Here is a 22,467-nt window from a genome sequence, read left to right as displayed (position 1 = left end):
TGGGAAAATAGTCCGAGTTAGATAAGATCAATATCACGCTCATGCATGCATTTAGTATGGATTCTAGAGCTAGGTGTCAATTAGCCTAGCTTAGCATTAAGACTGGAAGCAGGGGGGGAAAAGCTTGACTACCGCTCTTCAAAGTTACGCCTCTAAAAGCTCACAAATTAAAACACATAAATTGTTTGTTTAATCCGTACACAAACAAACATGTAAAAATTACAACTTAAAGTTTTAGATGTGGTGTATCTTTCTTGATGAACAACAGATAATCAATTTGTGATCATTCACATTCCAACGTAGTCCGTAGCATCCAAGGTAGCTGCACGCGTTTGGTCGTCACTGTGACAACTACGGGAGGTTAGTGCACGCAACTGTCGTTCACCAACATTGTGTTAAGAGCTTTATAGGTGTTGGTAGGCAGATTTTAGAATTTTGCTGTTTCACCAGGCTTCCAATCTTTAAAGTGCTCATATTATGTTTTTTGGCTTTTTCCATTTCCCTATTGTGTTCTATATCTTTTTTGTGCATATTATAGGTTTACAAAGTGAAAAAGCTCAAAGTCCACCCCAAGGGGACTTACCATCTCCAACAGAAAACACTGTTCACAACCAGCTCTATTGTAGTCCAGCCTTTACTTCCGTGACGAACGTACCTCACTTTGTAACACACGTTATAATGCTCGCCTCGCTGCTAGGGTGACACTCCCTCCTGCTCTGCAACTGACTAGCTGGTAGTCCTTACCTAGCTACTGCACATGTGCGATTCCCAACAAAGATGGTACAGAAGTGAGATGTCTCACTCTGTAGCTAAAACAGAGAGCTCAACACACAGGGTGAAAGGAAGAGCTGCAGCAACGTGCAGTACAATAAAAATATGATGTTTTTTGAAAATTAAACTATGTAAACCTATTCTGATATAACCTCTAAATACAATTATGAACCTGAAAATGAGCATGATATGAGCACTTTAACTCACGGCTCAAGCTACATACCCAACACACAGACACGAGATTGGTGTCGATCTTCTGATCTAATTCTCGCCAACAATAAGAGTATTTTCCAAATGTCAAACTATTCCTTTAAATACTTTTTTTTTTTTTTTCCCCCAATCTCTTTTATAGGTTCAACCAGCACACCCTCTAAATGAGCAGCAACCTCGGATCAAATCTACATCCCACCTCATAAAAATCTAATTTGTTCATGCTAAAGGCTACAAATGAGTTATATCTCTTTTTTGCATATCATTTTTCATAGCTTAAAAAGTGTTTTTTTTAGTTATAGTATGTATTATGTATTTGTGCAGCTAAATATCTTCAGTATATTTATGTACAATACATTAACTTGAGTGCTGATGCTCTAGTTTTTGCGTTAACATGCCTACAGTCAATCTGGATTGACTTTATTTGTGCGAGTTATTTAGATTTAGACAGAAACCTAAAAGCTTAAAGTTCCCTCTGTGGAAGAAGAGAATAAACATGGCTAAGTTAGCTGTAGCCCAAGACAGGACTTGCGTACATGCTACATGTTTTGTTAAGCTGTGAGGTTAGGACCATTAAATAGAGCATAGTATATAAAACAGTGTCTATACTGTAGTATTCTGACAACCCTGCTGCATCATTGCTTCGCCCACACCCAAACCCCAGAAAGACAAGTCTCAACAGTCTGTTTGCTGTACCTCAGGTCCACGTGCCCAACACTTTGGGCCCAGTTTATGCTGGTAAAAAGCTTTTTAAATCCTTTTGTTCAGCTTAAGTCAGTGCAATATTGTCTGTCCACAGGGAAACTGCACATCCAACGTCCACCTGCACTGAGAAAGCCATGTGCTTTAGGGTCCGTTTTGTTCGATAAGACATTTTATCTTCAGTCTGTACGTTTTTAGGATGGGGACGGCCTGTTCACTCGTGAAGCGTGTTGAAGATTATGTGCTGGTCCAAGTGGAAAGCAACAAAGCCGCCTATTTTGTTGTCGTTGGTATTGTGTTGTTGTTGTTTTTTACTACGAGGTTATTCCACGTACACTGGAGAGTCACCTCAGGTTCAAAGTCGTGATTATCAGCTGGTTGGAAGTCAAATGAAGAGTCGGCAGGATGACGCTCTGAGAGAGGCCTGGGATCACACACCATACAGCCATACCTAAGAGTGTGTGTGTGTGTGTGTGTGTGTGTGTGTGTGTGTGTGTGTGTGTGTGTGTGTGTGTGTGTGTGTGTGTGTGTGTGTACATGCTTACACAAACTTTCCAAACCATCACACACTCTGCAGTCATCACCCTGTGAAGCTGGCTGTCTTTCACTCAGCCTGGGCAGCAGCTTGGGGGAGCATCCCCCTCTCTCTCAGCTGGGAGTGCAGAGTGTGGAAAATGCTGAGCTGCTGTTCAGGCCGAAGCATCATCAGCTGCTGTAGCACCTTGCTTGGGTTCGGTCCCCTGCAAGACAACCAATTAAATGTGACCACAATGGAAACAAGAGTGTAAAGAATCCCAAATCTGGAGCTACTTCATCTTATAACCAGTACAAGAAACTGGAAAAATCTAAAAGTTTAGGAATAATAAAACCCAGCAGCTCAGATGCACTGGAGGTTCTAAAAAGCTTTCTAATACAGCACACTGACTGTGGGGTTTAATGATAACAGACCTACACTTTCAAGTATTTGAGGAAAACATTTTGAGTGTTTAGTTTGGGATTCAGATATTCATTTTTTTCCCCCCATACTGTAGAATGACAGAATCGTTAAAAGTTAATGCCTTTTATTAAACCTAAAGACACGTGTTCCAGCTCAGTGTTTCCATTTCAGCTCAGCACCTAGTCTCTGTTTCAACGACGTTAAGCTGAAAAAAAACGTACACATAGTCTGAAATTCACCGCGGTATTAGGTTGGGATTAAGCCGCTAGGTAAATTTACACAGTATAAACACTGAAACACAAGTGTTCCTTTTATTTTACAGCCATCTGAAGCTTTACGAGAACTAATATACAAACGTATGGAACTTTAAATGACTGTAAGGAACTTGATAACAAATTTTCAGATTTCACTATCAGACACCTCTCCCTCGGAGCCTCCTCTTACCTGATGAAGCTGCCTATATAGACGTGTGTGAAGGTGGCCATCAGGTACTGACAGTCGAATCGATCCATGATGCCACCGTGGCCGGGGATGGTGTTAGCAAAGTCCTGCAGAAGAAGAGAGAGCAGGGTGCCATTACATCTCAGGTACATGCTGAGCCTGAGATTAACAGTTGTGATATTAATAATCTATATTCGATACAGCAAAGTAGCGATATTTCCCGTGGCAATACTGTATCGATACATTGACACCAAGAATCAATCTTTTATTGAACATGAGAATTTAATTTTTTCGTACTGAAATAATTAAATCAATTGCCTTTTCAGTCCACTAGATCGTAAGATGAACAATTAAAAAAAAAAATCTTTTTAGATAAAACAGACGTTGACAAAGTTTTCCTTTGGGACATAATTTAACGTTGGAAAACTGTAAACTAGCAGAGTATGATTTAATCTCATTATGGTCTTCGCTCTTTTTTTTTGGTGCTGTTTGGGTGTTTCCATGCAGCAATGTGCAAGGATCAGCTGTCAAACACATATGGTGTCACTAGGTGGAGATATGATACAAAGGCCGTCAGCAAAATTCAGAAACACTGACTACACAGACATTTCACAGCGGGGGGGTCTTAAAAAACGCCCCAAAACCCCCGGGGGCCCCGGGGGGCCCCCTTTTCCGGCCCCCCCCGCCCCCCTTTTCTTTTTTTCTCGATAGCCTGCAGTTATGACTGTGCCCTGCTGTGTGAGGGACAAAGCGTTGCTAAGCTACCTGTCACTTAAAGTAAAATCTCTGACCTTCACCACAGTTGAAGTGGCCCAACCAGTTTATGCCATATTCAAATGTCTCCCTTCCACTAATCTGTGTGTCTCTGAGCTTATAGTTTGAGGTGGAGCTCCAGCCAGCTGAGTGAATTTATTTAGTGTTGAAATAGTGAAGTAATAGCAGAAATGTATTGCACAGATGTGAGCTACTAATTTGTGACAATAAAAATGAAAAACAATGTGCACATTCAAATCTCACCTGACAAACGGATTAAAGGGATACTTCACCTATTTAGCATTCAGCTTTGTATCAGTAGAAACCCGATAGTATTTCTGAATGACCGTGCCTTCCTCCCTCATGTCCCCCTGAGACGAGAGATTTCTGCATTTGGGGCCTGGAAAAAATCTTCCGATGACGTAAAATTACGATTTTTGCGTCATCGGAAGATTTTGGGAAGGACTACAGCCAGTAGTAGGATCTACTTCCGTATGTTTTCAACACCGCCCACAGGGGGTTGGACTGCCCAGTCTGGCCGAGGTATTCGAATGAAAACGACTGTCAGCCATCTTGAATCTTCGCTAAACAGGCTTTCGGTTTTCAGCAGAAAACATTTACAACAATTATCTGCATTCAAACTACCGGACGTGTGTACCACCGGGATACATCGGTACAGATCCGGGAGAATATGCAGGAAACGTTATTACAGACGCAATACTCGGCACACTCACGCGAGCCCGCCACGGAGACCAGCGGTGTCGCTCAATGCCGCTAGCCGGCTAGGGTGAGGTGATTTAAGTGACTGCTGTGTTTTTGTTGTTGTGGAAACATGCCTGAACAACAGTGTACCGGAACCGGGACTATCCAGCTACCAGGCTGCTCTGCCGGCCCGTGGAGGTGGGCTGTGTTAAACGGACTGGTGTAGAAATAAAATCCAACTAGCTACTGCTAACTGCTGGTGGAGCTTGTGACTGTTAAATGCCGACCATTCGACATTCCACGCTAATTACGGCTGTGTTTATACTCTGTGTTTAGCTACACCAATGCTAGTATGCGTTAGCTGAACTTTACGGATCCTGCTTGCAAGTGTCCCGCTCATTTAGACCACAAACTGGACTACATCCAACTTCAACGAAACTCCCAACGTGAGTTGAGAGACTGCTGTGTTTTGTTGTTGTGGAAACATGCCTGAATAGTGTACTGGACTGTCCAGCTACCAGGCCTGCTAGCCCCTCGAGCTAGAGATGCTCTGTCGCCAGGTAAAAGAGGTGGGCTGTGTTAACACCGAGTGGCGAAAATGTGGTGATTTGTATCCATTTAACTGCTAACTGCTGGTGGAGTTTGTGACTGTTAAATGCCGACCATTCTACATTACGCACGCTAATTCACGGCTGTGTTTATGCTCGGTGTTTACAGCCCCCCAAGGCTAATGCTAGTATGTGTTAGCTGAACTTTACGGAGCCTATAAAGTGTGTGTACTAAATGTAGCCTGTTTCGTATGTCATTTTTATATAATGTCGTTGAGTCACGATGAAACGTTGTTTCATGTATATGGTTGAAATAAAACACGCTTGAGTTGAGTTGAATGCCTCGGTCTGTCTGTGAAGCGGTAGGCGTGGCTTGGGAGTGGACTCAAAGCAACAAAGCAGGTGCATTCTGGGATTTGGTGTTTTTCATCCATATAAGACCAAAACACATTTTCTGGCTTTTCTCGGCCTAGAAGGCACCAATTTAAAAAAAAAAAAATTCACATTTCTACCACATAAGTGACCCAATTTAAAGATATATTCAGCTTTCCAGCGGTGAAATATTCCTTTAAAGTGAAAACTGTACCAAGTGGAAGATAAAACAATAAATAAAAAAATGGTACATAAAGACAAGGGAAACAAGACTAAAATAATATCCCCAATGAAGGAAAGTCAATCAGAGATGAAGTTAGCTTGTTGACAAGAGAGGAGAGGAGATGTTCTTTACTTTGATTTTGAAGGCTCGCTTGAAGCCGCTGGCAAAGAAGCCGCCGAAAGGCCCGATGAGAGACCCGAAGGACGAGAGGAAGATGCTGTGGATCTGGAAGGGGTACAGGTTTACCGTTTTCTAAAAGAGAGATGAGGACAAACGTTGATAAATGCCTCATAATGATCTTCTCTCTCCAGATACTGGCATACGAGAAATACTCTAAATAATACTCAAGCAGATTGGCATCTCTGTAATGTATTATAGTGATTTTAGCATGTCTGTGTGTTGAACAGATCTTTTCTAAACAAGCTTAAATATGAAACAAATTAAAAAACTGAAGTGTGTTTATTGTTTTTTTTAAACTATTTCGTATCTGCACAACAAGAAATGTTTAAAAATAAGCAAATTGGGCATGAGGGGTCGTTTAATCTTTCACTGGCATGGCATATACAATATGATTACAATAATTAAATATTTAATTTAGAACATCTATTATATTTGAAATGGTCTCAGTTGATGCAAACAATTTTAGATAAAAAAACAAACAAAGTCTTACCCATCTCAGTATGTTTTGTACCACAGCAGGAAGAGTGTATTCGTGCATCACAAATATATCAGAAGGCTCACATTCAACTGTAAACCCATTGGTCTCACTGTTGACGCCCACAGGACACACAAAGTACTGGAACTGAGACAGGAGGTAGGCCAGCTGAGGGTCAAACAAGACACAAAGGAAAGATCCGCTTATAACTCCGTATTTGCACAACATTAAAGCACCAAAATGGTTGAAGGATCATGCTCTTGTGCAACCTTCACTTCAAATGTCCACCAGCTACATGCTGATCAACATCGATGACTTATTAGTTAAAGTTTTCAGTAAGTGTGGAGATGCTGCAAAAATGATTTCCCTTCCTGGTTGCCATGTTATTAAAAGGACAATTCCGGCGCAAAATGAACCTAGGGGTTAGTAACATATGTGTACCCAGTCGACCGTTCTCCGGGACATGTTTTCATGCTAATCGAATGTGTATTTAGCTTGAAACAAGCTAGCGCGAACCGGTGATTAGCTGCTAACGCTACCTTTCGGGGCAGAGGGTAAATCGCTATTTCTATACCACTAACAAGGCTCAAAATAGCACCACACTTCCACGGTAGCATAATGAGGGTCCCTACATGTAAACCGAAGCATTGAGAACTTTGTAAGTGTACAGACAGTTTATTAAAAAGATAAATTATGAACCATTGGAACTGGGACTGATAGTTGCCAAGAGACTGATATTGAAGGAATGGAAGTCTCCCTCTCCTCCCTCCTTTCAGGTATGGATCACAGATATGCTATCCATAATGCAAATGGAAAAACTCCGCACTAGTCAAAAGGGACACTTTTTCCCGTTCTTGGAACCCATTCCTAACTCATTTTGAAAAAGCTAAAATACAGTAAACTAATTGTGTTCCTGTATCAACAACCTTTCCTCCTACCGCTGTACTAAGTATGACTGTAACAACTGGCAATCTGCATCTGAGCCCTGTTTGTTTGTTTGTTTAATTTGAAAAATGTAAATAAATAGAATATTACAAAAAAAAAAAGATAAATTATGAAGACAGTAGCGTTCATTTTACATGATCAGTCGAACAACTAACGCTGTGCAACCAGTAACATAGCTCAAACACAGCGTTCGTGATTCGACTGGTCATGACTGTTTTCCAAGGTGGCGCCTGCATGTAAACATGAACGCTACTATCTTCATAATCTATCTTTTTAATAAACTGTCTGTACATTTACAAAGTTCTCAATGCTTTGGTTTACACGTAGGGACCCTCATTATGCTACCGTTGAAGTGTAGTGCTATTTTGAGCCTTGTTAGTGGTATAAAATAGCAATTTACCCTCTGCCCCGAAAGGTAGCGTTAGCAGCTAATCACCGGTTCGCGCTAGCTTGTTTCAAGCTAAATACACTTTCGATTAGCATGAAAACATGTCCCAGAGAACAGTCGACTGGGTACACATATGTTACTAACCCCTAGGTTCATTTTGCGCCAGAATTGTCCTTTAAATCTTAAAAATAAAAACATTCTTTGCTGAGGCAGAAACTAGAAACCACCACATTGTCTGGCAGTAATGAGCATGATGAAACAGTCACAACCTTTCTAATCTATACTAGAAGCTTAGCATATACCTCATTTTGTTTAAAACAATAAATAGCTGAGATATGTCTGTTACTGCTGTTTTATGACAGACCTAAACGTTTAAGTATTCAAGAGGAAACCTTTAAGTCTTTAGTTCGCTAATAATTATCCTTTTGACATTTGGAAGTTTTTGCATTGTTCAAATCATAATTTGTCTAAACCAAATAGAGCCAGAGGCAGGTTGATTTATACAATTTACTGTTCTTCCCTTGCTTTAAGGTGTTTTACTTACTTTCCAGTCAGTTGTTTCATGTGCTTCTCTACCGTTAATCTTTTTCTTCAAAGTTAAACAAGCTAGCAAGGCTATCAAGAAGAAGAAAAACGGACCATGTAAGTGAATCGAAAAGCAAATAAAGTGTACTCACGATAAAGCCAAAGACTACAGTGGCGAAGAAACCTCCGATGAAGCCCTCCCATGTCTTCTTAGGTGAGAGCTTGCGGGGTGAGAACAGAGGCTGTCTTTCACATAAAATAATATAATAAATTTAAAATAAACCTAGTTTCATCCTGCTGTCCCAGTTACTGAATAGCTAATGTTGAAAGATGTACAGCAGTAGCCATCGTCAAAATTCTATTTCACACACTTACCCTGTATTTAATCTTACAGAGTTGAAAATAATACAAATGGATTCATTTAAGAGTAGAGTTTTACCCAGAAGTATATAGTGAATTTTAGAAAGTAGTTTAAGAAAGTCACAGAATTGGTAATTTTCAAAGAATTCACGTTAAGTGTCTGTATCACAAACTGGAGTTATTTATTAGCAGGTTTGTTTGACTGAAACACTGCCAGTCTACTCGGGGCTAATGAGAACAGTTTGCTGTTGTGTGGCAGAGATGTGCTGGAGAATATATGGATCCCAATCTGTTCATTTGTTTTTCTGACACTTATTTGGCTCAGGGTCATGAGGCAGTTGCCCAGACATTAACTACCACACCGTCCGGCTCCTCAACCGCTTGTTTAATGACCATAGGTAAGGGTTGGAACGTGATCAACTGGTATAGACAGAGTCTGATACAACACCTGCATCACAGCCGATGCCGCACCTAACCACTCCCCCCCCACTCCCTGCTGATCTGTTCATGTATGCTCTCTGTACTCTTGCCCTTCTTAAATACAGTAGTAAAGGCACTAAATGTAGATCAAATCAGTAAAACAAGATCATCATAAGACAATATTTGATTTACCTTGATCAGTGGAGTCCTCCCAAAGAAGAATCCAAACAGATAGGCCATAATGTCATTGCATATCACAATGGAGATCGGGACAATGAACCTGGAAAATGGAATTTCCACAATGTTAAGAGGTGATGGGGGATGTTAAACCATCCATAAGCTCAAATCTGTCTGTGGCTGGAAAATGTGTCTACTCCACTATGAATTGAAAACTGCCACTGTGACAGGAAAAAATTATTTGTTACATAAATTGTGAAAATAAAAAGGTGATTATTATGACTCTAGTTGACTAAATAATATTTCATCTAAATATATATTTTTTTTATCACTAAAAGCAGTTCATTAAAAACATAACATGCTTAATTTGTATATATATTCTACTTTCTGTTGCATTACTTTAAAAGCCTTTATGAAGAGCAACCACGACAGTAAGAACGCAATTGTGACGACACACGTGCAGCGATAGTCAGAGACAACAAGGCGTGTTCCTCTGGACTGTCTGGGTGCTGCTTACCAGATCATTCCTTCAAACAGGTTCTGAATGACAAGGTGGGACTGAGTTACCACAATCAACAGGGTCACATGGGTCCAAGCAAACTGGAATGGCAAACACAAACACAAACACCACAGCGTCACTGCACTGGAATGTAGCCGCGCCTGCTCAGAAGTTGGCTCGTGTCAGAAATAGTGGATTTATACAAACAAACGGACAGACGAAGTGAACGACACCGACAAAGCAAACGTGTAGGATAGTGTGAGAAGAGCAGGCAGATTTTTGAACATATTAAAACAAGAATTTTGCGGAATTGCATGCAACAAAATAACTGAAATAACTTCCAAGAAACAATAACACAGCAGCATAATAAAACCAAACAGGACTGAGTATTCAAGCTGAGAAAGTGCCACCTTTTGCCAGTAAGTATATTACTATGTATTAACCAAACCGCCCTTTTGAACTTTTGGGTTTCTGATAATGTAGTCAAATAGCTGACAAGGGAATTCAAAAGTCTAAAAAGTGTTTGCACCCATGAGACTTCAAAGCACTTTCTATAAATCTGTCTGCAAAATAAACTTATGAATGAAAATGAAATGAGTCAATGCATGTAAAACACTAATACATTCAAAAATAACAATACGTACTCATTAAGTTACTAATAAAGTTAGTTTGGAATTAAATGAAATGTGGCCACGAATGGCAGAAAAAGCAAGAGATGCATGTGAAGTGAAATAAAGCTTAAAGCCAATGCAGAAGTCCTGCATTTATCCAAGATCAAATTCTACATAGTAATGTGAACAGCTACTCTGTGAATAAATACAGTTTAATATGACAAAAACTACTTCTACAATGGCAACATCAGGGCACAAGATAGATGGGTTTAAAAAAAAAAAACCTTCTCAGTCAGAGGGACATTACAGGAAGTAAGAAGCCGTGGAAAAGGATAGATAGGAAAGTTAGCAGTAGAGTAGAGGAGAGTTACTTGGCTGATATACACACCATATAAAACTGCAGGCGGTAATGTTTCTTCACTAAACTCAGCACAAACATGCAGAAACCTGTGAAAGAGTAGACAACATGCTGTCAGTTTTTACTCCAAGTAAAAAAAAAAAAAAAAGTATACTGTAGATTAAATAATATGCATCACATTTAAACACATTGTTTACTGTATACTGTATGGGGAGATGTGTGTAGCATTCCTGTGACTGAACAATTCACATTTTTCTTTCAAACAAACCTCTGGGGGCTTTTTTAGCTTTAGCGATTCAGATTTGACACCGACTTTGTTTCAGATAGGTGAATTTGAAATGAGGAGGCTGTGTCCGGTTTGTGTACATAAACCTGGGGAGGCCCTCAGGGGAGCCGTTCCTGCCAACAGATTGCGAAGATGCGGTCTTGTACTACAGAATGTCCTTGGGGCTGAAAAGTGTCGCTGACGTCGACTGAAAGTCAGCCACACTGAATGTGTTCACCCAGCTTCAGAAGGAAACTTAACACAGAGAAATCAGTAGACAGAACCATTATGCATCCATCCCAGATGGAAACTTACAGCCACAGCAGCAGCTATTAAAATCAGAAAGTGGCTTACTTATGTTACTATTAATTATTTTTCAACACATAAGGAAAGGCCCTTAAAACAAAACAAAAACAACAAAAAAAAAAAACACATTTTCTCAACTCAGCTTTTTATTATGCGCAATGGCCTCATTTTCTCCAGTTACTTTTATAGCTATTTCACATGAGATTTCTGCATCCGTTACTGTCTGTGCTTTTCGCAGTTGGAAAAAGTGATGCTGCGTACTTTCATGCCCATCAAGATTGGTTGGATCAATTGGATCAGTCAAACCTGATCAAACCACACCTACACAGTCCTAATGTTGTGTGTATGTTATGTGTAAGTTGATCAGCTGATTTCTTTGAGTGCTAAACTCATAATAAATAATTAAGGATTTTCTTTTGCCAAACTTTGAATGTTTCTTATTAATTCATGATTACTTAATGTTATCTTTATTCGTATGTGTTTTTTTTCTACCTTCCAGGCCGCATTTGTTTATTTTTGTATCCTCACAGTACAAAAATCAACTTGCAGAGACAGTGAACATTATGGTAGGTCTCTTTTTTGTCAAAGGTATCATTCTGTACTAATCATTCAGTGAATCAATCAATTTTGTTGGTCACATGAAATCATACAAGGTACAATTCCAGTGAAATGTAATCCCATTAGCTCCTTAAACTTGCGTGTGCAGTGGCCGGGTTAGCTCAGTTGGTAGAGCAGGCACACATATATAGAGGTTAACTCCTCGAAGCAACGGCCGCGTGTTCGACTCCGACCTGCGGCCCTTTGCTGCATGTCATTCCCCCCTCTCTCTCCCCTTTCATGTCTTCATCTGTCCTTTGAAAATAAAAGTCCTAAAAATGCCCAAAAAATATACTTAAAAAAACAAAAAAACATTGCGCAATAAACACTTGCGCATGCAGCTGTTTCCCCAGCAATTTCACATTACTTATCATCCGACATACAAGCTGAAACAAATAGATTTGTGAAAAGCTATGAATCAATGGGCTCTATTTTAAACTAGCATGAGAACATACATTTTAGCACCCAATTTCATAAGCAGCCTGATAGTGCTACAGTGACTACAGTATGATGGAGCAGCCCCACGGCTACATTCCTCAGGAAAATGTGTGACTGGGATGGATTATTACAAATCTCTACAAGGTGAGTTATGTTTACATGAGTAGAAACTTGTGGCTGCCTAGAAGGGAGGAAAACGCATACAATTTAAAACACTAATGGTAGCTGGTGAACTTTTTCAGCAGCAATGTAAAATCATATGTAATTCATTGAAAATAAAAAAAAAATGTAAATACTGGTATGATCCATTAAAGAAAATTGTTTAATTAGGAGGGAAACTTTCTTATTAATTTCCACTTTTTTTACACATAGATGTATGGGACTCATTAGTTGAATGAATATCTAGAAGCCTCAGCTCAATGTATGTGGTTTTATGGCACATCCGGCTGCAGTTTACCAGAACAATAAACTCTTCTATCAGTAAAGCTCTGAAGAAAAAGGAGAGGTCATTGTAAATCAGTTGGTAAACTCATGAGTTTGTACCGCAAGTCTCCCTGAGGGCTTTGGTTTTCTTTTTGCTTAATTTTCTCCCCAGTAATGTGATTTGTATCAAGAACCTACTACACACACGCTGTATCTGGTCAAATCTAATCCACACATAAAAGTAAAACGGGAGTGGAAGCAGAGGGGCCAAAGAGCGGGTGTGTTTTTCCAGATATAGCAGTTGCATTGTCCTGAAGGCGAGACCCACCTGCGAGGTACAAAGCGAAGGAGATGAAGCGGTGATAGCGAGCCAGGAACTGCAGAGGTTCCTCCCTCTGCACCAGAGCCCCAAAGTAATCTGCAACAGTTTCCCCATAGAAGAAGTAGTTGACGCATATCAGAAAGTACCTGAGGCAATAAAACAGAGGGAATTAGTTTTTCTTCACACTTTCTTTTTGTTCGTTTTTTTCCTCATTGTGTTTGAGTGCTTAAAAAGCAAGTGGCAATGTTGTCAGGCTTGATTGATCTGTGTATATACACCGTATGCAAGGGATTCTGGTTTAGTGCACTTCAATCTGAAATGGGCGCTAATGTACAAGTGTTCTTGTGTCGGATGTGTGTTGTATGGGTCACTGAATGTCTACCAGTGTTTCTGTCCTGCTGTACATTGACCTCCTGTGTGTATGTGTGTGGATTTTTTATGGCGAGTGGCCTTGGTAAAGGGGGCAAGTTTCAATTAGCCTTCATTTGCTTCCAACATGGCAGTGACCTTTGCTCGTGGCTGCACTGAGTGCTGCTGTTCCGTATTGTGGCGGTGTATGCAAAGGCAAGGCAAGTTGGCTGGATTTATATACTGCAGCACATTATATAGTCAGCGTTTTACTGGAGGATCAGGAGTGTTAGATGGAGTTTGGCTGCCAAAAGAAATGCTACTTTTAAAAAGAGAGATTCTGCCCTTTTCTGGACTTTTAAATACACTTACATATTATTACAACATAAAGACGGCTCGGAATGAATATAGACCATTCAGGCGGCTTGGGGTCCTGTAAAACACCACTGCACACAGATGTAAAAGTAGGGCTGGATATCATTTCTTTTTCTACTAGTGTAGATACGGTTTCTTCACATGTACCAAAATTATATATTTTTCGATACCTTTGAGAAATTAAAACATTTTTGTTATTTATGTGAAATATTGTCTAAACTCAAGCAGCTGCTTTGGCTAAATAAAATAGTTGGGGACTTTACATAACTATATCTAAGCACTTCCTGGTCTGTTTAGGGGGGGGGGGGTTCATCTGAAAAAAGTTCCAAAGGACTTACTAATCTTATTTATAGTGCATCAGACCTTCATTCATCTTATTCCCTGAAAAATCCTTACTTTCCTAAATATTTTACAAAATATCTAGACTGAGACTGTCTGAAATACAAATAATCCTCCTTTTAAAATATCTATGATCAAAGGGATTGGTGCAGACAATGTCAACGTGTGTTCATCAACACGGATCAACAGGACAGTACGTATACTGTCCTGTCTCTGAGAAAGACATGGAGTACATGCACATAATATTCTGTTTTTTGCCCTTCTCCCGAAAAAGACAATAATCCGACTAAGCTGTTTACATGGCTGATTAAAGTGAATATTCCACTAATATCCCTGTTTACATGTAGCCACGCAAAATAGGGCTTTTCAAAGTTTTCCACCGGTGGCGGACTTGTTCGACCGTGCCAAAACAGCCTCCCTCTTTCATTCCTTCAACCACCATCTTGAAAATCTCAGCATTGAACTGTTTGCGCATATCCAAAACGGTTGATATCCAAGTCTTTCATAATGTTTAAAAGTAGGTGTGTTTCTCCTTCTTTTCTTTTGGGCAGGCATCTCTACTGCAGCTTTGCAAACTGCTGGGCTAAAAGGCCTAATACGGAATATCCAAATGGAATATGCCGTTTACATGACCTGTATCAAATTCGGAATAATGTCATATTTGGAATAATAGTGGAATATTGGTGTGCATGTAAGCTACTCAACAACAACTGCACCATTTGAGTCACTGAAGAAAAACACTAGTTAAAAACACACTGCTACGGCGAGATCTGAGCTAAGTTAAAGTGAAAACACTGCAGTATTACTATTTTCTCCTTTAATGTTCTTAACCCATCTTCAGTATATCTGCTGTTCACTGTGAAATCCATTCTCCTTACCAGCTTAGTGTCCTGAACCAAGGCAGCTCATAGGAATGGTAAACTCTGTAGCCGATGGTGATGATTTCTTGGAAACACTTGATTTGGACAGTCATGACCTATGTCAGATGATGGGAACAGAGCAGAAATATAATCAGAAAGCCTCAGCCTGAGAAACAAGCCGAGAGTCAGTACTGTTTTATTTACAAAAGCTTTTTAAAGCTCTCTGTTCAGCCATCAGATATATACACATTACAAATATCAGATATAATACAATAATACAGAAAATAGCAGACATAAGGATAATGCATTGAGGACTCATACAATTGCTACAGTATTAATCATTCTCACTTACCACTAATATAAGAGCAACAGGTCCCATATAGATGATGAGAAAAAAGCCAGAAATCATGGCTAAAGACAGAACTCCTCGTATCCAGTAGTTCTTCCATCTGTGGAGAATGGAAACTTTTCATTACTTCCTCCTCAACATTACAAGAATATTTCATTCATTGATTTATGCTTCATTTGAGTTTTCATTCAAAGTGAGCTAGAGAGTGTCTGTGTATATTTTCAGTTATACAACATGGATAAAATTCAACATCAGAGCCATGAAATTATAATAGTAGATCATGATAAGCAAAGCCTTTGAATTTACAAAGTCATTACTCTGACGTGCTTATTTATATCAGCTAACCAGTGGAGTTAAAGAAAGAGGAAGCCTAAAGGCTGTGGATGAGGCATTTGCCAATGGCGGTCAGGAAAGAGGACAATATATGTCATAGACACCTAGTTTTATAACCGTGTAAAATTACCAATACTTAGCCTTGAGATATTAGCTACGATCATAAGTATGAGTAAGAGTCTACAGAAATGCTAGCAGCGGTACTTAGGCACAACGGTACTTTGAGCGATATGCTAGCTATTGCTGGCCAGCAAATTGTCTGGCAAAAAATGTTTTATCAGGAAGGAAATGCATTCCTTCCATTTGTTACACCTCAAGGATATGGATTTACACACAAATTCTCTTTCTAAACAGTAAATGAGGGCGAACTCAGGACAGAGGAGAGAGTAGAGATGTGGAGAGTGGTTGTGTGGCAGATGAAAAAATAGTGAGACAAGGAACAGGCTGCAGCAAAAAAAAAAAAAATGAAGTCTTTTCAAAAATTCAGCCTTGGTGCAGAATTACAGCCACTAGAGCCAGTCCCACATTGAGCTTACCTTAGGATGTGCCATTTCTGTGTCTTTAGCTATTGAGGAGAGAGTGGGGAGGCTAGGTGGAGGGTGGGGGTGTGGCCTTTACCAACTGCCACTTTGCTCGTTTGAAGGCCATGATGTCTCTCTCTCATGGGCGGGCCAAATTCTCTGGGCGGGCAAAGCAGAGAAAGGGGAGGTAACCTTGCTCCTTATGACTTCATAAGGAGCAAGATTCCAGATCGGCCCATCTGAGCTTTCATTTTCTCAAAGGCAGAGCAGGATACCCAGGGCTCGGTTTACACCTATCGCCATTTCTAGCCAATGGGGGACCATAGGCAGGTTAGGGGAACGCATATTAATGTTAAAAAACCTCATGAAGTGACATTTTCATGCCATGGGACCTTTAAATTGCCCAATCAATCGGAAGCATATGCCTGTGAGCTTATCAATTCCTTTTATTCATCCTGGCATGTTTTTCTGACAGTTGCGCATTGCAAAACAATGACGTCAAACTCATGCGTCTACGCTGCTGGAAACTTGCAACAAAAGTCATGGCAAAAAGGAAGAAACGGTCCAAAGCTTGGCTTAATTTCACAAAGAAAGAGGACAACAGTGCGGCTTGTATCTGTATCAATAAAATATCTTATTGATTCCCATTGCTAAGCCTGGCACAACCACGCAGTGAACAAGTGGGACGATGGTGGAAATCTAGTCAAGTTCCCTAGGAGCTCTAATAAGGTCTGCATCCTTTCTTTTTGATGCCAATCAAGGTATTCAGCATATGTTGCCATAATGCTTAGTGGTAATGTATACTCTAGACCTAACAACAAATCTTTTTGCCAGTACTACCTGTGTCGTGACACTAGCAAGGCTAAAAATGTGGAACAAGGCCACGTTCCTCTGGAGTGTTATTCACAATACACCATGCAGTGTGTGTTGCTGTGAGGCAAACGGCTGCACTGCCTGAGAGCAAAACAAAAGAGAGGAAACTGCTAAAAGCTGCACAGCAGCCAAGCAGGGCAGAGAGCCTGGTGCCTGCTGTATGAATGGAGAAGAAAAACAGCTGCATCATGAAAAAAAGCTGCCGCTGCTTCCACCTAGAGCTGTGGGCTCTCACACTCTCTCTGATCATCGCATATCATTACTTACCATGCGCTCTTAAACTCACCTATTCTTTCTTTGTCCTTCAATTCTCTTTCCCCAATCTCACTTCTGCGTTATCTTTACCCTGCCGCATTTCCCCATCCACCATCTAATCTTCTCTCTCTCCTCATCTCTCCTCACTTCTATTTCCTTCCCATTTTTCCCATCTTCCCTTTTCTTCCACTCTCCCTCCCTGCCTTTTTTTTTTCCCCTTTTTTTTCTTCAGCACAACGGCTCCTATGGCACTCAGGATTAGTACCTCCCTCCTTGTGAGCCTTTAAGCCCTGTGACCTGGCCGTCACTCATTGTTAACACCCTCCACTTCTCATCTGTATATCAAACAAGACCTCCTTAATTTGTGTTCAAGTTGCTGCTGACTCAAATTGGCAAAGACTGCCAAGTGTGACAGTACTGAACTGCTGGCAAGAAGCGTTTACTACTATAAAATACTACTACATGAATGTAAGATGTGCGTTTAAAAACGTGAGAAGGGGGGGGGCCTAATATAAGCTGAAGCTTCTGACCCTAGCCTTTGGTTACGACCAATAAAATTCATTCATTCATTGTGTAAAGGGTTACTTTCAGCCTTCAATGCATTTACTAGACTTTACTATGTTGTGCTTATTTTAAGGTTCTGACACTCAAACAACTCTTTCCTCTTCTAACTATGCCATATGACTCCATAAATGAAGGGTCAAATATTGTATTTATCTAAAGAGAAAAATAATTTCCTCTATTTTACCAGAAGCTTTGTGTGCACAAAACAATCATGTCTAGGAAATAATAAAAACATTTTTATTTTTACATATTTTTTTATACATATGTTGAAAAACCTAAAAGAACAGTACCACTGTAAGTTTATGCTAACTGTTTGCATACTACCAGCCATCAATGCCACACCAAAATATATATATATTCCCCCCCAGTCAGTGAAAACGGTTTATGCATGCTGCTTCATTAAGGACAAAGTGGTACACGTTTTGGTGACACTTGAGTACAAGGTAACAATACTTGACATAACAGGTTGTCAGCACACCTTTTTCACAACATGACATGTAAGTGCACAATGAACAGTTCAATGACTCATTGTAGGTGTCAACTGACAGAAACTGGATTTTTTTTTCTTTTCTTTCACAGGCCTCATCTTAAAATCTACTAGCTATTTTAACCACCACAATGTACGTATTACTATGTCAGTGTTTTGTTTATTTATACATATCATACACAGCACATGATCATTGTAGGGTTGAACCTTAACGTGCCATACTTACTCTACTGTTGTGAACCACTCTGAATTTGGGGTTCGGTTGAATTTCAAAAAATATAAATATATCATTCTGTAACTTTGGATTAAATTCAGAGAGGGAAGTCAAACAAAATCAACAGTTGTCGCTGGTCAAATGCTAAATGGTCAGAAAATCTCTGTGAAAATACAGAAAACGTCAAAGAAAACTGCTGTATGGACAGAACTTTTCTGAACTATTTCAGCCACTATGAAAGTCCTTTGGTTTGCGGCAAATTCATTAGCAACTGCATTTCCTTCCCTGCATTAATACAAGCATGTTCACACATCTCTGCAGGATCTATTTCTGGTCCAATTAACCTACATGCACAGGGGGAAGGTGATCAGTCACTCTGTCAGGCTCCATATATGAAAGATGGAGGTCAAAACTGCTTGTTACAGCAATATTATGGCTGAAGTACATTTGATTGATTTGAGACCTCAGGCGTCTTTGGTTTAAAGTGATGGTTCGGAGTAATTCACCCTAGGGTCCTTTGCACCATGACCTCGAGCCAAACACCCCCCCAGAAGCTTTTTTCACCTGGGTCGAACATTGGGAGAGTTAGCGTAGAGTAGCGTTATCAGCTGAATAGCTTAACGCAGGGGCTAACGGACCCACGTTTGTATCTTGTAAGTTACCCCACTAATAATGCCCGAAATGATACCAAAGGTCTACAAGTAGTACAAATAGGTTATTCTCTCATAAAACGATGGATTGGAAAGTTTGTAAGTACACCAGAAGTTTATGAACACTTGCCTGCTCTCTTCAGCTCTCTGTTGCTGCTGCTGCTGCCTGCAGTTAGACGAGTGCTTAGGGCCGTCTACAAATTACTACACCGAAAAGAGTTACAACAAAAATATTTATTAATTCAATGATTAAATAACGTAATGTCTCCAAACTTACCTCAATTATTACTTGTCTCCTGCTAGTTATACTACAGCACAATTAATAAATATTTTCGGTGTTGTAATTTGTAGACTGCCCTAAGCACTCGTCTTACAGCAGCAACAACAACAGCAGAGAGCAGAAGCCAGCAGGCAAGTGTTATTTACATACACTTCTGGTGTACTTACAAACTTTCCAATCCATCGTTTTATGAGAGCATAACCTATTTGTACTACTTGTAGACGTTTGGTATCATTTCGGGCATTATTAGTGGGGTAACTTACGAGATACAAACGTGGGTCCGTTAGCCCCTGCGCTAAGCTATTCAGCTGATAACGCTACTCTACGCTAACTCTCCCAATGTTAGACCCAGGTGAAAAAAGCTTCTGGGGGGGTGTTTGGCTCGAGGTCATGGTGCAAAGGACCCTAGGGTGAATTACTCCGAACCATCACTTTAAGGTTTATAAAATCTTTGTAAAAATGTATCTGACCCCACATTTTAGACCCCGTTTAGCATTTTCTGTAAAACTAAAACTTTGAATCCCGTGGCTGTTGAAGTTTGCATGGTGGCCTACTTGTAATCTAAGACATCTACGATTTTACACTAGTTCTACTTCCTGCTTTGGCTGGCTGTGGAAAAACAGCATTATCTAATAGCAGACCAGCACACATGCATGCAAATAGAATCTCAGTAAATGTCAGAATTTAAACTTTTATTTGGGGCTCCGTTTCATTTCCTGAACATGAGTTACAGTTCATTTTTTTTTATTAGCTTGCTACCATCTTGGACAAAGCCTGTTGAGCTAAAATAGAAAGGCTAAGTTCTAAATGTTAACAGATCCTTGTAGCTTAATTCCTGTGAGATGTCTAAGTGGTGAAAACAACTCCAGGATGCACTTGAGGAACAAACAATCTATTGGCATCCATCTCTTGTGAGCATCTGTGTTTGAGCAGTGCGTACCTGGGCGGCAGGCCCTCCAGAGCTTTGTTCAGGTATTGTGGAGTGTTGTCTGTGTCTGCTGTGGGGAGAGGAACATCTGGCGTGTCTGCTTTGGAGTCCCCATCACATTCTCCCTCTGCATCACCTTGCAAGCCCAGCCTGTCATCCCCATCGGCCTCCTGCCGGGAAAAAACACAGACACACACAGATATTCAAATACAGACTTAAGATAGAGAGCTTTCACTTGATACACAGGTCAGTGTAGAAAACAGGCAGACAACAGAGCTGTGTAACAGAAAAGCATAGGTATACAAGCAGCATCATCCTATCAATAAAACAAGATGTACACTGAGAGCGCTTCTGAGATGCAAATGACAAGTAAATGTTGAGGTAGTCAAATAGAGTTCACTCTAAACTAAGAAGAGGCATACAGGACTGGAAGACAGCAGTTTAATTAGGTCAGAGTTTAGTCTATCACCTGGGAGGGAGAGGAGACTACAGAACTGGTGCATGTGTCCTCGAAGCTTGGCTGGGATTCATGTAGGCCTGCAAGTGGATGTGGAGGAGTGGGCTTGTTTTGTTAGTAACCGATTTCCTCATTTACAACAGTGACAGCCTCTAGGAATTCAAAACCGACAGAGCGTCTGTGACTTAATTACTAAATAATATCTGCTAGAATAGGACTGGAAGCATGACACAGATAAAAGGATTTACTGTCTGGCTCCATGTGTATATTTCCAGTTATAATATGAATTAAATTCAACATCAGAGCCATGAAATTATAATAGTAGATCATGATAAGCAAAGCCTTTGTATTTACAGGGCTGACGCGCTTATTTATAATCAGCTGACCAGTGGAGTTAAGAAAGAGGAAGCCTGAAGGCTGCGGATGAGGCATTTGCCAATGGCTGTGAGATCTAACTCTTCAACCAGAACTAGCGAAGATGAAAAAAACCCACTGCTTCTGTAATTGTTGTGCATAGTTTTTTCCAAATAAAAGCAACTGCGTAAAATCGGAAGAAAAAGGCATTTCTGTTGGCTGGGTTGGTTAAGTGGGTATAGCAGGCGCACATTTACTCAGAGGTTTATGCCTCAACGCAGGGGTCCAGGGTTCGAATCCGACCTGTGACGATTTCCTGCATGTCTTCCCCCTCTCTCTCTCACCTAGCTGTCCTATCAAATAAAGGCGGAAAAGCCGCCCCCCCCAAAAAAAGGCATTTCTGTACGTTTTTAAATCGGACCATGGTATATACTGCATAATTTCAAGGCAAACTCTCAAAACAGTGATTTTTCTTCTTCCTTCCGTCACTTGGCTGCGCGTACAGCGTTTATAGCCTATATTCCCACACCATGAACATCTTCCCAAATGCATCTTAACGTTTGATTGACATTGTTACAGATCTGATAAACATAAAAAAAAAGAAAAAAGAATAATTTCTAATTGCATTGTTCCTTGAGATCATTCTACTAAGTATTGTGCTGCCATCATGTTTATCTAGGAATCTGAACATTATGATTCCAAATATTCCATATTTTAACAAGTCTCCATATAAGGAGAAAGTTTGACTCCAACCTCACCACGAAGCTGGAGGATTAGTGGCTAAGCATGATGGAGCTGAAAGTCTACACCTGGTGTCGGCAGGCCAACAGGCTGCTGCCCGTGAGGGCAAACATCTTTATTGGTGTTAATTAATCTTTAATCTGAATTTAAACCCAGTCAACAGATACAAGCTCTACAGTTGCATGTAGAATGGGCAAATGTAACAGAGTGATCACTTTATATAAACCTTTTCAATCACATCTGTTGGGTCCTCTTGGGTTTCTTGTTGTAGTTGCAAAAATATTCATAATTCACCATCTGCTTTTGTAACATTGCATTTTTTCTCCTTCCGCTTTCATGTTATTTCAAGGAAAACAATCCGGCTTGTCATAACCTACAATAAACAGAATTGAGTTAAAAAGATTTCAACATGTATTTATTTGTGTCCCACAAATCCAGAATTTCTGCTCCAAGGAGTTCACTAGAAGATCCTCTAGTGATAATTAGAAGTCAGCACATGCATCAGATAACAAAAAGTAAAGACAAAAAGATGAGAAAATGCAAACAGACTGCATAACAGACCCCCACAAACTTCTTAAGATATAGATAAAC

The 22,467-nt window shown here is 40.1% G+C and overlaps 1 protein-coding gene across 2 annotated transcripts in view; it reads right to left on the bottom strand.

The window, feature by feature from the left end:
- The window catches only part of cds1 (CDP-diacylglycerol synthase (phosphatidate cytidylyltransferase) 1), a 35,571-nt gene that overhangs the window by 1,811 nt on the left and 11,293 nt on the right, over positions 1-22,467 (bottom strand). Inside the window, exons 2-13 of one of the 2 annotated variants that reach the window (XR_005639474.1) lie at positions 20,337-20,494; positions 15,223-15,319; positions 14,889-14,986; positions 12,955-13,094; positions 10,628-10,686; positions 9,647-9,729; positions 9,145-9,232; positions 8,325-8,393; positions 6,330-6,482; positions 5,792-5,911; positions 3,065-3,168; positions 2,229-2,423 (exon numbers count right to left, since the gene is read on the bottom strand). Coding sequence is in view for 1 of the 2 variants with exons in the window: in XM_039802687.1 (XP_039658621.1) it covers positions 2,288-2,423; positions 3,065-3,168; positions 5,792-5,911; positions 6,330-6,482; positions 8,325-8,393; positions 9,145-9,232; positions 9,647-9,729; positions 10,628-10,686; positions 12,955-13,094; positions 14,889-14,986; positions 15,223-15,319; positions 20,337-20,494 (1,305 nt within the window). In the remaining variant the exon portion in view is untranslated. Of the gene's footprint in view, positions 1-172; positions 2,424-3,064; positions 3,169-5,791; positions 5,912-6,329; positions 6,483-8,324; positions 8,394-9,144; positions 9,233-9,646; positions 9,730-10,627; positions 10,687-12,954; positions 13,095-14,888; positions 14,987-15,222; positions 15,320-20,336; positions 20,495-22,467 lie in introns of those variants that run through there. The other variant, XM_039802687.1, reaches the window with a different exon arrangement.

The sequence above is a fragment of the Perca fluviatilis genome, chromosome 6 (assembly GCF_010015445.1).
Source record: "Perca fluviatilis chromosome 6, GENO_Pfluv_1.0, whole genome shotgun sequence".
Classification (NCBI taxonomy): domain Eukaryota; kingdom Metazoa; phylum Chordata; class Actinopteri; order Perciformes; family Percidae; genus Perca; species Perca fluviatilis.
The sequence above is the reverse complement of the archived record's forward strand: the minus strand, read 5'-3'. Positions and strand labels throughout refer to the sequence as shown.